Source organism: Pyxicephalus adspersus, chromosome 1, assembly GCF_032062135.1.
Source record: "Pyxicephalus adspersus chromosome 1, UCB_Pads_2.0, whole genome shotgun sequence".
NCBI classification, from domain to species: Eukaryota; Metazoa; Chordata; class Amphibia; order Anura; family Pyxicephalidae; genus Pyxicephalus; species Pyxicephalus adspersus.
In genome coordinates, this window is record NC_092858.1 from 42,055,134 (window position 1) to 42,071,414 (window position 16,281).

The 16,281-nt window shown below is 38.4% G+C and overlaps 1 protein-coding gene across 1 annotated transcript; it reads left to right on the plus strand.

Moving 5' to 3' along the window:
* The first annotated feature begins 21 nt into the window (after positions 1–21).
* Positions 22–11,522, plus strand: PTGES3 (prostaglandin E synthase 3). The gene is made up of 8 exons (XM_072408289.1): positions 22–178; positions 4,666–4,779; positions 6,062–6,131; positions 7,584–7,682; positions 7,796–7,885; positions 7,985–8,047; positions 9,407–9,431; positions 10,321–11,522. Coding segments are annotated over exons 1-8 (483 nt in total). The 5' UTR covers positions 22–176; the 3' UTR covers positions 10,341–11,522.
* The last annotated feature ends 4,759 nt before the right edge of the window (positions 11,523–16,281 follow it).

Consider the following 16,281-nt stretch of genomic DNA (forward strand, 5'->3'; position numbering starts at 1 on the left):
TGCCGCGAGAGTGCGCGAGCCCTCCTACCTCAGAATGAGCTCGAGGCCAGTCTCCACCCTTTGTACGGTGACGTCACTGAGGCCCGGGAGAGCACGGGGAGGAGCAGAGAAGCGTGCGGCGGACAAGACGAGAGGAGTAGTGTGGAGCGTGTTCGGAGAGCCGGGGAAGTAGCAACATGTAAGTGAGCGCCATTGCCGGGGCTTCCCCTTCACACGTACAGGGCGAATGGTAGAGGATGTGAGGCCTGCGCCATGCCAGGTACAAGGGGCGGGGGCACAGCACCTGAGCCCGGGCCCGATGTATGAGCGGTTTGGCACACTTTGTGGAGTCCTCCCGCCTCACACACGGCTCTTCCCGGTAAAGAGACGGAGACAATGAGCTCTGATGGCTGAGCCGCTCCCCGGCCCAGCTTTTTCTCCAGAAGCTTCTGTCAGCCCGGAGCGGCTAATCCGCTTACACCGCCATTCATTGGCGTGCGCATCCCGTCTGGTGAACCTTACCTGATACAATGGCGAATGTTGTGTGAATGTGACGGCACCTGTTACTTCCAGATCACCTTGCGGCCGGGGTGTCATTGGTGTCACTTCCACCTGCCTCACATCTAATATCCCTAAAAATATTTTATTCTGAGGAATTTACCCCCCCATCTCTAAGTGCTGCCCCCTTGGGAATAGGTTTAACGTGTGCGCTTAATATTTGTCACTGGAAATGATTGTTGGTGATTGGTTACTGCAACCCAAGGGACAACTAAGCAATGAGAAACGGCACTGATAATATTATGAGGGCGGGGAGGACAATGATGGGAGAACCTGCTGCATCCTCCCCAATAGCAAAATGTCGCTGGGACATCCATGGAGCCGTTGTACTAATTAATTAGTCTGTTTAAGTAAAAGGATCAATTCAGGCTTCTGTAACCAGTACAAGGATTTATATGGGAGGCTCATTCACACCATTGTGAAACTCAAATGCACAATGGGCCAAAATGAAAAATGTGGACAAAGTTGCGGGCCAGCCTTGATATTTATTGAAAAGTATCTACAACTGAGAAAGGTTGCTAATGAATGTCAGCAGAGGAGGGGTGCTTGTGGGTCCTAATTGACGCACCGGCAGAGCATTCTGGGATTTGTAGTATTAGTGGTGCATGCACTGTCTACCGGCGGCCCAGCTATAGTAGATGTTTAGTATTTTCTCGCAGGCCAGATATTACAGTGCAGGCCTGCATTTAACACTAATCCTCTAGACACCCCTGCTCTAGAGGAACCCTGGTTGAGAAAAACAGCATTATGGTGATGTGCAAGTTAAACATGTTTCACATGCCATAATTTTGTAAGACCACAACATTCGTAAAAAAATTATAGCAATGTGTCAGGATGCCAAGGTGTGATGGGGCCCCTTCAGCCCCAGTTCAGCAATATCTGTTCTATCCTGCCTGGAATTCATCATCCTCTTCCTCGGAAATTGACCCGTTTAGTTCTGATCATGAAAACCCTTCGCTCTATTCATTCCTATTGAGCTGGTCCATGCAGTGACCATCCGTGGATCGATGCTGACGTTGAGTATGAGAACTGGTGGCAATAACCTAGTGTTTTTTATTATTCCTTATTTAAAGAAAAAGGTTGCGGGAGACCAAAATACAATGTGATATAGAGATTCGGGAGTAATGAGTTTTCTGGTATGGTAAAGATAACAATAAACGTGCTAGAGGAATTATGTAGAGAATGTTTTCAGCACCGGCTAATTAATAGAAAGGAAGGTTGATACAGCTTCAGAATCAAGTAATCCCAAGTGGCTCCCTGCATCCGGCACCTTGCCAGCTCATCACTCAGCACATCTTTGGTTTTTATAGGATCTATGTCTGCAGATCTGGCAGCAGTGAGTGGCCCTGTACCTCTCGCTGCTACCCCCATTCATTCTCAATGGAGCTGCCACCAGGAGACACTACATGTACCATCTCTTGAGAACCAGTCATTCCCTGGCATATATAACTGCAACCCCATGGCTAGTGTGAAAATAGTCTTGAAATTACTATACTTCTAAATAAATCAGTAGAAACCACAGCCTATTCACCAGACACTTCAAATGATTCACCCTTCCTGCCTAAGCCTGTGCACACGTGTTCAATTTCTATCACTGGAAATCTTTCATGATCGTTTCCATTGATGGATGAACGACTGTTCAGGGGAGGGGGAGAACAAAAAAGTGGCACCCCACTGTGCTGTCCTACCTTGACTGGTATAACAGTCGTTCCCTATCGGTTGTTCATGGATCCGTGTCAACATCTGATAGATTCATGAACAAAGTCAGGCGACCAATGTACACATAGGATTCTTGTCTGAAATGAGCCAGCTGTTCATCTCTGGTGAAAATCATCTGTGGTGTGTTCAAAGCCTTAGGTCTGTAAATATGGGGGGTAGATGAGGTGAATGAAAGGGTAGGGGGATGTGTGGGAATGTGCGATTGATGAAGCTTATATAAATTTATAATCTAATTCCTTGTGTCAACCTGAGACACCGATAAAGGAAGTGACCAGCCCCCAGAAAAACATTAATTAAAAAAAAGATTTGGGCTAATATTTCAAAGGCTATTTAACATGGGAACAAAAATGAATATTTGCCAATCTATAAAGTTTGTGTTTTCACTCGTGTTGTAGTGTTTGCAACATCCCCTCTTTTAGGGTAGAAGTAATTTGTTGAAGGATAAAATTAGTGGTGCACATTTACCATGTATCAGATTACCAGGGCTAAATGTCCCCATCAATATTTGATGAAATGATGGGTAAATGCACCGCAGTTTAGGTTCTAATACTATGCAAATTATTGCTGGACACGTTCTAGTTGTAAAAGAACCATTTTAATAACGTTTATACAAATAGTTTTGTGTGAAGTTAATTGTTATATTTCCACTAATGAACAATAGTGCACATTTTATACTAAATGACAAAGCACAATAAAGAGATTTTAAAGCTAAACTGCAAGAGCTATTTTTTTTTGTTTTACCTACAGGTAGGTCAAGAGTAAAACTTTATCCCTTGTTCCAATAGCAAGCCATGCTCTGCTACACTACATGGTACGCCATATTGTGGGCCGAGCTTCACCATCCCCCTGTACATTGCAGGACTAATAGACATCAGCGGTTGGACCTAAACAAAGATCAGAGGCAAAGCTTATAAAGAAGCTGATGGTGGATAGAGCACAAAGTAACCTTGTGCAGTTTTTACCTAATAATGAATCTCTTGCCCCTTGTGTGATTCTTCAGCTGTTACACGTACCCTGTCACACTGAGGCTGGGTACACACATGCAAAAATTGTAGTTGGAAAGCATCTTTCACAATCCCTTCCAATGACAAAGGACTGCACGATGCATGAACGAGCGCTGTACACACAGTGCCATTCTGCTCTAGGGAGGGGGGACGATCACAGAGCGGCACCCCGCTGCACTCTTTCCCCTACTTAACTTTCATTACGATCGTTCGTACACACTCCGAATTTTTGTCCAGTATCAGCCCTGAGGCGATTATTGGACAAGAATAATCTGACTTAGCCTAACATAGCCTAACAGTGTTGAGCTCCATAACATTGCACTGTAGGGTCACCGTGCGCATAATGGATTGATCAAAAGTCCTAAAACACTGCACACACGTATATAACATTGTCTTTCTGACTGATTTCCCCATAAAAAAAATAAGGTACACAAACACTATACAACTTGTGTACTTCTGATCAGTATTTATTTACATATCCAGTCTATCCTCATTGATTGGAATCCACAACACAGTTTTTTGGAGAAATTCAGCTGTTGATTTCCCAGATATGCTTCAGATTCAATTGTTTTTTGTTAGATCAAGAATCATCAGTAGTGTAATATTCATCTGGAGTAAAACTGAAAATCGGAACTTTATAAATACTGTTTAATATTAAGAGTAGAAATCTTGCCAAAAGTAAGACCGAAATGAATAGTTCAGTTAAAGATTAAATGACAAAACCACCACCCCACTGCTTGGGGAATGGTTGACATGGGTGAACCTCAGCAGTCCCGCTGTTTAAAGCCCATCTGAATTTAGCATTGCTTTTAAAACAGAATTTTCCCCTTGAGTACTTTACCTCACAGTACTAGATCCCGTCCGCAAAACTGTATTGTAGAAATGAAAATTGCAAGCAGGCAGGATGTCCCTTCTGATAAAACAAACTTGTTTTTTTAAATCACTCGCCTCTCCTCACTTGTTGGGTGCCAGTATTTTCACCTGGTCATCTTCTGGGTTCAGGACCGTCAGCCATCTTGATTGGCCGGCTCAGAATGAAATGCACAGGAGTTCATTCTCGGCAGTTAGGTATGCTGGCATCGTACAGCAAGACAGTCACTATAGGCACTTTAGAATTAATTTCGGTGAGGTCTTTCAGTTAGCAGATATGGAAACTTACTCTTAACAGAATCTCATCCAGACCCGTTTTTCCATCTTCAGGTAGAATGCATGCCAAAGTCTGTTGCATTGTAAAGCAGACAACTGCTCTAGTCTTTGTTCTCATGTTCAAATGGGTAGGTTTTTTGGTCTTGGGGAGTCAAAATTCCAGGTCTTTGAACAGCACTGATATAGTATAAGATAATGTTGTACTTTTAAGGTTTGTGCCAATTTTTTTTATTTATGCTTTTTTTCCCAACAATCACAGGCAACCAGCATCCACAAAGTGGTACGATAGGAGGGATTATGTTTTTGTGGAGTTCTGTGTCGAGGACAGCAAAGAAGTAAAAGTCGACTTTGAAAAGAATAAATTTACTTTCAGGTAAATATTCTACAATAGTCACTTTAAGGTTTCCAAAAATAAAGCAAAAGTAGTTTTTTTTGCAGCTTCAATCCGTTACTGTAGGTTTAACGGTACACTATAGATCAAAAAACATTTGCTATTTAAAATCTGCAGTTCAACTCAAAATGTAGTAAGAAAATAACTTGCTTATTATCTTAGGTAATCGGTAATTCTCACTCTTTGCACATGGTTTTGCTGCACAAGACCCACCAGAGACAGCAGGACAAGCATGTAGTCTAAAGACTAATGTGTCATTTAAACTAACAAATGCTTTGTATAGACCGTAAACCCTTTTACTATCTCTTTTGTAGAGGGATTTGGTGGAGCAACACTGCTTGCAGCAAGGTAGCTCAGTGACCCCTGGGATAGCTCATCTCTAAACCTATGGTTGCTTAACAGATGCCCAACACCTTGCCTTTTATTAGTAATGTTGCCAAGCACTTGGTTACATTTAAAAGTGTAAAGTTGGCAGGCAAATAACAGATCACTTTAACCTAGCTACATCTAATTTCTCCCTGTAACCCCTTTCAGCTTACCAACTATTGAGACTAGAAACACCTGTCTGCTTTTGTTTTTTGGCACCACAGGCAGGGGCTGCTTCAACTGTCTATCCACTTTACTTTGTAGCTCAGTCAATTTAGTGATATTGTAGCCTAATTGTGCCTAGCTCTGTGCCAGTTATGGTTATAACTCTTGTGATTTGTGCCAGCTGCAGTGCTTTACCGCACTGCATACTTAGTGATACAGGAATTGTCATATAGCACTATCTTTGTAACAGGTTTACAGTGTAGTTGTGACCTTTGCACCTGTATGTCTGGGACATTAGGTGTGATGATTTGCAGAGTTCAGAGTCAGATTTTCACTTGAAACAGAGGGTCCAGTTTCTTTTTGTCATAGAGTGAGTTTGGAGTGACAGGTGAAGAAACCGAACTCTATCAGTAATCTTTAAATAATTAGAGAGGTCAGGAAAAGTTTGTTCTAAAGTTATTTTAGTGCCTAAAATTTGTAAATAAATTAGTTCTAATCTGAAGCACAGTAGTGATGCAAATCCAGCTCCGGACAGCGGATCGTGCATTCTCAAGAGTTGAATCCCTAAGAATAACTTTTGCATAGAGAAAAAAAAATCTGCAATTGCAACATAAAGCAGCTGCATTTTAAGTAAAAATTGTATTCTTATGCTAAATATCTATCTTCTGTATAGTTCTTATCTCTTATTCTGTGTAATTTACATGGAACTCTAATTTTTCTTTTGTTTTTGTAGCTGTCTGGGCGGAGCTGATAATGTTAAACATTTAAATGAGGTTGAACTTTATCAGTCTATTGACCCCAATGTAAGTATATTGTAAATCCTTAACTATTATATCATTAATATATTAGTCTTCTATGTTTTTATGTAAAAGTCTACTTGACTATGTTTAGCAAAAAAAAATATATATATTAAATGCAGGCACATAGATATATAGCTGCAGCAGCATTTAGTATCTCCTCATTTGTTGAATGTCTGCCTATGCCTGAAGGGAAAAGATTTGTCCCTCTTGCCAGTGCTAAAGCATTCTTACCCTTGTCTCCTGCACATTCCTGTTGGCCAGTGAGGCAATATGTCATGGAATGGAAATGTTTGTGAATAGGAACGACCTGGTAAGTTCCTACATTCTCTCTAAGAAACATCTCCTAAAATGTACATAGCTTCAAAAGTGTCAATGTAGGTGTAATTGCAAAGTCTGTACCAGGGAAGTTGTTCATCCTTTGCTCGCTCATACATTTGAGTGGATATTTTGTATTTATATATCGTTGTATATTTTTTAGCCCTGTATATTGCTTTCCAATATACAGGGCTACATACCTGTGCTAAGCTAATGCTTGTATAATTTTTTTAGAGAGAGAGCTGTTGTGTGTTGCAGGGGCTAATGGCTGGTTGGCTTAACAATTAGAACAGCCTTTTTCACCACAAGGGAACTCTTTAAATAGTTTTCAAATCTTAGTTGACCCTTCTCTTTTCTCACTGGGATAATTTGAAAAGTCGATTTAATTGGGTGGCCAGATGTTTACAAGATTTTTTTTTTCCTGACTTGCTACTCCTACAAATTTTTTTGAATGTAATACTTAATACCCTAATATGCATATTTCCATTGATATTGTAGTGAAATACCTTTAATGTGTATGGGGAATGTGAGAGGTTAGCCAAAAACTTGTGGATTACAGCAGTCACTTTCAATTTTAAATGAGGTCTCTTATTTTACAAGTTGTATGATCAAAGGTCTAGCTTAAAGCCTACAAACAACTGCTAAATAAACAGATAGAACGGAGCCAGTCCATTTTTTAAGGGCTTGGCAATACATCTACCGTCCACTATTACAAAAAGTAGATTCATTCATTGATGTGCAGGTAGTTGGAGCACACAAATACTAGTCATTTTACTGTTCTGAATCTGTAACAATGTGCAACAATTAACCTGGAGACTGGATAACAGCAGAACAGCTGGAGAAAGAAGTCATCTTTGTGACTGAACTTTGCTGTGGCATCTTGGTCTGACCCAGTGGCAACATTCATCTTGGTGACAAAGGAGGGTGCGGCAAGTCATATCCATTGCAAAAGCATTTTGAACTTGTTCAGTTAAATCAGCATTTCAAGTGTTCAGCTTGAAACTAGGGTTGGCACCTATTTCTTTTTAAAGGTTAAAATTTAAATTACACACTTGGTATGTAATCGAGCCAAAACCTACTCCATATGCTTCATGCATAGATATTTTTTTGCATTTATTTTGCATTGCTTTCTCTCTACAGGAATCCAAACATAAAAGAACAGACAGATCTGTCCTGTGTTGTTTACGAAAAGGAGAATCTGGTTTGTCATGGCCTAGGTTGACGAAGGAGAAAGCAAAGGTATTTATTGGTTTGCTATATTCTTTATTTATTTGCTAACTGCATTCTACTTGACATATGGAAGATTTGTTTAATTTGCTTTGCAATTCTGAAAATATGTTAACGTTTTCCAGCTCAACTGGCTATGTGTGGACTTCAACAATTGGAAAGATTGGGAAGATGACTCTGATGAAGATATGTCAAATTTTGACCGTTTTTCAGAAGTAAGTAATAGATTTTGCTTAGAACAGTATATTCCTCTGTTTTCTGGAAAGTTTACAAAAGCTTTGTTTGGTTTCTGATTTTTTTTTTATACTTCACAGATGATGAACAACATGGGAGGGGATGAAGATGTAGATTTACCAGAAGTAGATGGTGCAGATGATGTAAGTTTATAATAATTAGTATGTATATATTTTGGTATGGTGTTATAGGAGATTAGATTTTTTACAAGATAGATATATATATTTTGTCATTATCATCCATTCTTTTGAGGTACCACTCACCTGAGTTTAACAAATAGCCTGGAAGTAAAGGTATTCAAATAGGAAAAGGCAAGGTATTCAAATATACAAATTATAAACTAAATGATAACTTAGCTTTATTTTCTCACCTGGTTTTCTTTTAAAGCTCATTTACGGAGTGAGATTGAAAACAGTACTCTGCCACAATTTTCCTTGTGGCTGCAGACCTTGTGATCTGTTTATTTTTGGCAAAATTGTATCATTCCACACAAAGTGATATGTTTTAAATATATATAAGTATAAAACTCCACCTCTTCAATACTTGCTGCCCGCTGCAGGTAATTTACCAGCCAGTAGGAGATAATGGTATATTGATGGGAGCAAGTATTCCACGTTTCACTGAAGCAACAATGTTTCAACAAGCAGCCAAAAAAATGGTTTTATGGCTTCTTAAAGAATTTTTTAATAGTGACACTGTGCTGTCATAAACATTAATATTACCCTTAGGGCAGGCGTGTCAAACTCCAAATACTGTGGGACAAAGTTGCAAGCCAACCTTGAAATTTATTGAAAATATTAGGGAAGTTTTTTTTTGTTCTCATTGGATATAAAACCTTTTCATATGGAAACAAAAAGGTTTTACATAACATTCAATTTGGAACAAGCTTATAATAGAGAAAGAGGCATACGATTTTTTTTTTTTTTTTTTTTTTTTAAGAAAAAATCTTATACCTCTTTCGCTATTTGTAGCCTTCTGATTTAAATTTCAATGGTAAACTTTTTGCACAGGCTAACAATGATAATAATAATATTCATATATGAAAATCCAACCATTCAAGTGTTTGCCTTGGAGTAGCAAGGAAAAGTATATAAAGACAACATTTATTCAGAGTCCAAGCCGGATACCTGGCATCTCTCCTTGGATGCTAGTTCATCAATGTATGGGGACACAAGGCCATGGGTCGCCAAAAAGCCTCCTGGCACATGTGTAGCTGAGGGGGGAGTGCTGGAAATGGCAGACGCAGCCAATGCGGAGCTAAATCCTATGAGTGGCCCGTGGCTGGAACTCCATTGAGATAATGCCGCTAATACAATTCCTGGCATTGTATCTATAAAACCGTCACGGGCCACGCATCATACTTAAGATTCTTTGGGGGGCCAAAAAAAGTAGTTGCGGGTAAGAGTTTTGATACCCTTGCCTTAGGGCATCAGTAAGACTTGATATTAAACCTGTGATTTTTGACTAGAAATTGATTTTTTTTCTTGTTCTTCTTTTCTAAGGATTCACCAGACAGTGATGATGAAAGTAAGTAATTGCATCTTATGTTTTTGCATTTAACTGATATGAACATTGGGTAATAGAGGACTTTTTTTAGTGTTTTGAAGTTTTACTGTCAAAATTATTTTTGGCATTTGTAAATAATGCCTATGTTTAGTCACCGTCTACCTCTACATTATATGCAATTAAAAATCTGTTTATGCACAGATGATGCAAAAAAGCTGACATGGTGTAATAATTTAATTTAAAATGGTAATATGTTCAGGGCAGGCTAGCTCAGTATATTTACTATACTAAGTGCTGGCTAATGCTAAATAAGTTTAATGTTGTATTGCTGAATGCAAGCAACTTTTTAATAGTGCATTCAGATACGATCTGCAGTTGAACATGCTTTGGCGGGTGGGGGGCATGTCAGCAGAAGCCTTTTTGTGAAAAAAAAAAAAGCAATTTACCTACAGCTTCTACTTTATAGTGTCCCAAACAAATGTTTGATTAGAATGTGAGTCTATCAGCACACTACACCTTGGACTGGCTCAGAGTGAAATGAAAGATGTGAACTGGTCTTAACAATGGCATTACAAGAAAATTTGTACCGCAACGATTCCACAATGCACACATGTTCATATATTGGTGGAGTAAATGGTTAGACAGATTTACTTTGTATTTTGTTCAGTATATTGCTTTTATTTGTAGACATTGTTTAAATGAAGATCTAATGTTTACATGTTCAAATATGTTAAGTCTATCTTTCTATGCCTTTTTTATTTAATTATTAATACTTGTATTGCATTTTTTTTAGTCCATTGTCAAGTATGTGAATGTATTCTTCTTCAAGTTTTACAACAATTGTATTCTTTTGCTTTGTTTTTTATCAGAAAAGTTTTGTCTAACATACTTTTTTTTTTCTTCTTCATAGAAATGCCTGACCTCGAATAAGAAGACATCCTGTGCTTTTGGGAAAGGGGTGGGAGAATGGGTGGAAAGAATATTTCAAAACACTCTGCAACAGTTGCCGATACCCAAGTTGTAAATACAGTTACTGAGTACTTCCAGTCAGCCTTGTTTGTCTATCACCGAATGGCGCTTATCAGGGTTAGAGATTATGATTGTACAGGACATCCTTAAACCTTTTCCTGCTACAGAGCTGCTATGTAAAATCATCTTAGCCACCATGCATGTGTTTGTGAAGTAAGTGTTCTAGTATTGAAACAAGTTTTTCAGTTGAAATTGTTTTGCAAAGCAATTTGAATATTCTAAAAAAAATAATAAAGTTAATACAATAAACGAAAAAAAAATCAAGACGTGCTGTGTTACTAAGGAACAATCAACTCTTTGTAACTTTAAGAAACACAGCGAGCAAGTTACTTTTACCTTTACAAAAAGCTGTGCTTTTCACTAGATATGATGAAAGTTTGCCAGGATTGACAAACTGATAGAAAGTTACACTAGTTAGAAGAAGATTATGGTTTCAGAACATACAGGAGCCAACATAATAGGAGTTCTGTATAAAACTCAATCATTTTTGGAAGGAGATTACCCTCCTTACCATGTTAATGTCGGGGTTTACCTTTATTTGTAAGAAAACCGAATGATATACTTGGTACACTTGTTCACAGTCTGGTAATACGTTGTCCCAGTAAAGCTTTTGATCAATATTGGGAACTTTCCATATTCAGCATGGTAACATAGAGCACAAATACATAATTTGCTGCTTTGACTGACAAAGGGGAAAATCAGATAAGACGCCCTACAAGAAATTTTGCTTATCTATAGAGTCTTAAAATTGCATTTGAATATGTGCCCTAAAGGGTTGTGACCATTAAAACAGTCACCTTTATAACCTGTGAGTCCTGTACAATTGATCTAATTTGACCCGTTCCATCTTTACCTTGGAAGAGTGTAGACAGCTGTACATTGTTTCTCTCATCAGTCTGTACATTTAGACCAAATTGTATTTGCACTGTCACAGTATATATTAAAAAGGAAAGAGTAACATGTTAATTCACTATTCTGTTTTGTTTTATTTCTTTTTGATCAGCTGAAAAAGCCTATGTTGTATTGAAGGGGATTTTTTTTTAATTGTCTGCATTATTTCTAATAAACTATTAAGAGACCTAATTATGATTATTAAGTGTATTTGGTTTGTATATATAGGTGAAAGTTATTGAAGTCTGTCAAATCATGTTTTTTTATTTTTCATGTTTTCTTTTTATATTCATTGTTTGATTTAGTGATGGAAACGTTACAAAAATGTTACTTTTTTTCTTGGAAGGTATCCGTTTATGTTTAGAAATAATGCTGTTTTTTCAGTTGAATTAAGCTGATGTATGAATAATAGTGTATTAAAGGGCAAGTCCAATAAACAACATTTCAGTGTTTGGTAGATCCAGCAGAAATACAGGCCTGAGCTTATATTGTTTTCATGCTGTACGTGGCCCTGACTGCTACCCAAGTTTAAAGTAAAACTCCTTCCTGTTCCCAAAATGTCAAGTTTCCCCTAATGTTTATTGTTCCTGAATAAACTTACCAAGCTTACTTGGTAGCTTCAGTATCCAATGTTTATTTTAGGGTTCCCTCTCTCTTTAGTGAAATATTTTCAATATGGACACCAGTCTCTGTGGCTGGGAAAGTCTGTCCTGGACTCATCTAATGCTATAAGTTAGTGGGTTTTCTACCCTTTCAATTAAGGTTCTCATTTGTTGGTCATTCTGGTGACAATATACCCCCTATCTTTTTGTCAGAAAACTTGCAGAAAGTTAAGGTAATTGGGAACAATGCAGAATTCAACCAATTTTTAATCCTTAATATTGCTAAAGGCTTTTTTTCCCCTGAGGAAAAGGGAGGGGGTATGAAGAACAGGACCCAGAAATATTTTTTGTGAAATCCCCGAGCAGAGAAACAATGTGGCATGTGCACTGGGGAATATTGGCATTGGTCACACTGCTGACAGTGAGGGGCTGAATGGGGCATTGTTAACTGGAACCTGTGCCAAATACAGTTAGATCCATAAATATTTGGACAGAAAACTTTTGGTTGGTTTGGTTCTGTACATTACCATAATTAATTTTAAATTATACAACTCAGATGGAGCTGAACTGCAGACTTTCAGCTTTAATTCAGTGGGTTGAACAAAAAGATTGCATAAAAATGTGAGGAACTTATAAAGCCTTTTTTTTTTTTTTTTTTTATAGCAAAGTCCAAACTAGCCTTTCTACTTTTGAGGCTTATGAGTGGCTTTCACCTTGCAGTGCACCCTCTGCATTTACCTTTATGCAGTCTTTTCTTTATAAGACTTTATGTAGACTTGGATATCGATACGCCTACTTCCTGGAGAGTGTTGTTCACTTGGTTGGCTGTTGTGAAGGGGTTTCTCTTCACCATGGAAATCATTCTGCGATCATCCACCACTATTGTCATCCGTGGACATCCAGGTCTTTTGGTGTTGCTGAGTTCACCAGTGCTTTGTTTCTTTCTCATGATGTACCAAACTATAGATTTTGCCACTCCTAATATTGTAGCAATTTCTGTTTTTACAGCTTAAGGATGGCTTGTTTCACCTGCATGGAGAGCCACACACACACCAACTCCAGGCCTTTTATCTGCTTAATTGATAATGACATAAAAAAGGAACTGCCCACACCAGTCTATGAAATAGCCTTTGAGTAATTTGTCCAACTACTTTTGAGCCCCTGAAATGAAGCTTTAGTGCCTCACATTTTTTTATGCAATCTTTTTTGTTCAACCCACTGAATTAAAGCTGAAAGTCTGCAGTTCAACTGCATCTGAGTTGTTTCAGTTAAAATTAATTGTGGTAATGTACAGAAACAAAATTAGAAAAAAGTTGTCTCTGTCCAAATATGTATGGACCTGACAGTATATGTAGTCTGCACAGACCAATGCAGCATGTTTTTAAATACTGAGCTACAAGCAAAGGTTCAATGCAAATGTGTTAAACATCAGTGTGGAAGGCTTCCTAAAGACATACAAAGCTCTGCACTGTCATTTCTGGTTTAGAGATAGTTAATTTTAAGCTGGTAGAACATCATACATCAGCTATCAATAGCTCATATTCTTACAGGTAGAAACATTGGACTCAGCAGAATGTGTTTCGTTCGATTGTCTCAAGTATGGTACCCTGCGAATACAACTGATAGGATCCACTCATAGACCCTGATTTATTAAAGCTCTCCAAAGGCTGGAGAGAATACACTTTCAGCAGAGAAGCTGGGTGATCCAGCAAATCTGGAATAGATTTCTTCAAAGTCATTTGCTATTTTTTAGCAGATGTTTTCAATCCTGAACCAGATACGTTTCAGGTTTGCTGGGTCTCCCAGCTTTACTGTTGAAAGTGTATCTTCTCCAGCCTCGGGAAGTTTTAATAAATTAGGCCCATAATCACAAAATTCCCAAGTTCATAGCCAGATCCTGTAGTAGACTCAGCAGATGCCCTGGTTGTACAACGGACATGATATCTTAACTAATTTCTCAAACTATTTCCCCACCATCTACAAAGGATCAACTTGGAAGACGTTCCTGCCATTTTTGATGACTGGAAGGCACGTTCCTTCCGTCATTAACAATTAATTGTAACCACCTTTAACTACTTTTTTCCCCTTCACACTTTAGCTGTTATTTTTTTTTCTCTGATTTTTTTTCATCGTATTTGTTTTTCAGTGTTGCATATCAAAAATATGCACAAAACTGAAGAAAGAAAATACAAAATGTTTCCTGATAGCTCCATGGCAGCATGCAAAAAGATAAGCCTCCCTTCCCCTACTCTCATATTCTAAGTAGAAAAATTTAAGGCAGTCCATACCTTGCCCTCCTCAAAAAACAGGTGGTTCTGTATGCTGATCAGGAAAGGAAAATTACATTTACAGTTTTCCTGGCTTCTGTCAGCATACAATCATGAAATAACTAGCCCACAGGTTGAGTAACTCAAAAACAGTATAAGAAGGAGGAGAAGAATTTGGAAAGGAGGAGGAATGAATAGAGAAAAATAAGTCCCTGCTGCAGGGGGACTGTGGGAAATCCTTGTGACAAAGTTCCTGAAAAGTTGGAGGTGGGGATAGAGTAAAAGGAGAAACCCCCAACTGAGAACTGAAATTATTTACATGGGTCAGGCCACAAGAGGTCCAATGGGATGGATAAATGAGACCTGGGGGGAATGTAGGGTTATTGAGGAGAGAGTAAGCAAGGGTAGTGAAGCAGAGCAAAAAGCACTCTGATTACCTCAAACCCAGAACCGCAGAAAATGTATAATCGTTGAAAGGGTAAATTTTGGACAAAAATGAGGAAGAAACCACAGAAGATTAAGAGATATAGGATAGTGCCACCTAATAAAGGGTTTCAGATTGTGCATGGTATTTAGTAAGAGGACACAACTGTGCAGCTATATAACAATAAGTGAGATGTGGAACCAGTAGACCACCTAGTTAACACAGGATTAGGGAAAAAGCGTAGAGTGAGAAATGGGCAAGCACGTGCCCAGATGAAGGACAGAATCATATCTTGTAAGGACAGTGGAGCTTTACAGGGGAGAGGATCAGGGAGGGTGCGAAAGAGATGCAACAATTTCGGGAATAAGGTCATTTTAATAGCTGAGATTCTACCCAACCAGGATAAGTTGTAGCGGGACCACCGCTGTAAGAGTGACATAAAGAATGCAGGACTATTTTGACGTTGGGCAAGTTCAGTGTAACATGTCTGGTGTTGGCAGAAGTCTGTCTTAGAGGAATGAAACCGACCTGGGCCCTATGGATCAAACCCCCAATTGCCAGATTAAGTAGCCAAAATTTTGGCAAGGATTTTGATGTCAATATTATCAGAAAATATTGGACAGAAGTTAGACCAAAGGGAAGAGTCCGTGTGTGGCTTCAGGATCATACAAATAGTAGCTTGTTGAGATTCCAGATGTAATTTAGCACTATCCCTCAGTGTGGAATAGATCAATAATGGTAGATGAATTACTGGTAAGAGAGCCAGATGAAGTATGCAATTTGATAGGATGAGTAGAGGGATCCAAATCACGAAGTATACATGCTGGCATAGACGTAGGTTGGGTTAACATCAGAGATAGAGGGTACATCTCAAACAGTTATAAGAAAATGAAAACAAGTAAATTACCAAAATCAGAAATAGACATGGTGTTTAAAACCATACCCTGGCCCCCAAGATATACTAGGGAAGGATTCACCATCCACTCAAGTCTTTTTTTTTTTTTATTATTTTTATTTTTATTTGGTTTTTATTAAAGTCATGTGTTGAAAAGGTAGTTACAAAATGTATAATTTAATATAATAGAAGTACAAAATACAAGATATGTGAAAGGTTATGCAGTACAGATGTTATAGGTATAACCATTATGATACAATGTTGCAATAACAGGTTGCATGTTTTCCCCCCTTCTCTGTGGTTGAAGTGGAAGTGGTTGTTAGTTCCAGAAAATCACCCAAGTCTTTTAAACGTACATGAAGGGTTCTTTCCTAGCCAATGTCATCTGAGTAAAGATAGATAGAAATCTCTTTTTGACCTAGAGAGGCCACAGCTTCCAAAAGGACCTTTGTCAAAACTCAGGGTAACATAAAGGGCATACAAGTGGAAAAAATGCAAGAAAGAAACTCCTGAAAGTCTTGATATGGAGCAATACAGAAATACAGAAATAATGTAAATGAATAAATTATTGTGTCAGCCAGACTCATTCATCCTTCCCACCGCTCCTGTTCTGCTGCATCTCTTTGTAGTTCTTTTCATTGGCTTCCATTTCACCTTAGAATCAATTTCAAGCTCCTGTGCTTTGCCTTCAAATCCTCCACAGTTCTTGTCCCACTTACTTTTCTGACTTAAATAAAAAATACTCCCCCAGCCACTCTCTCCG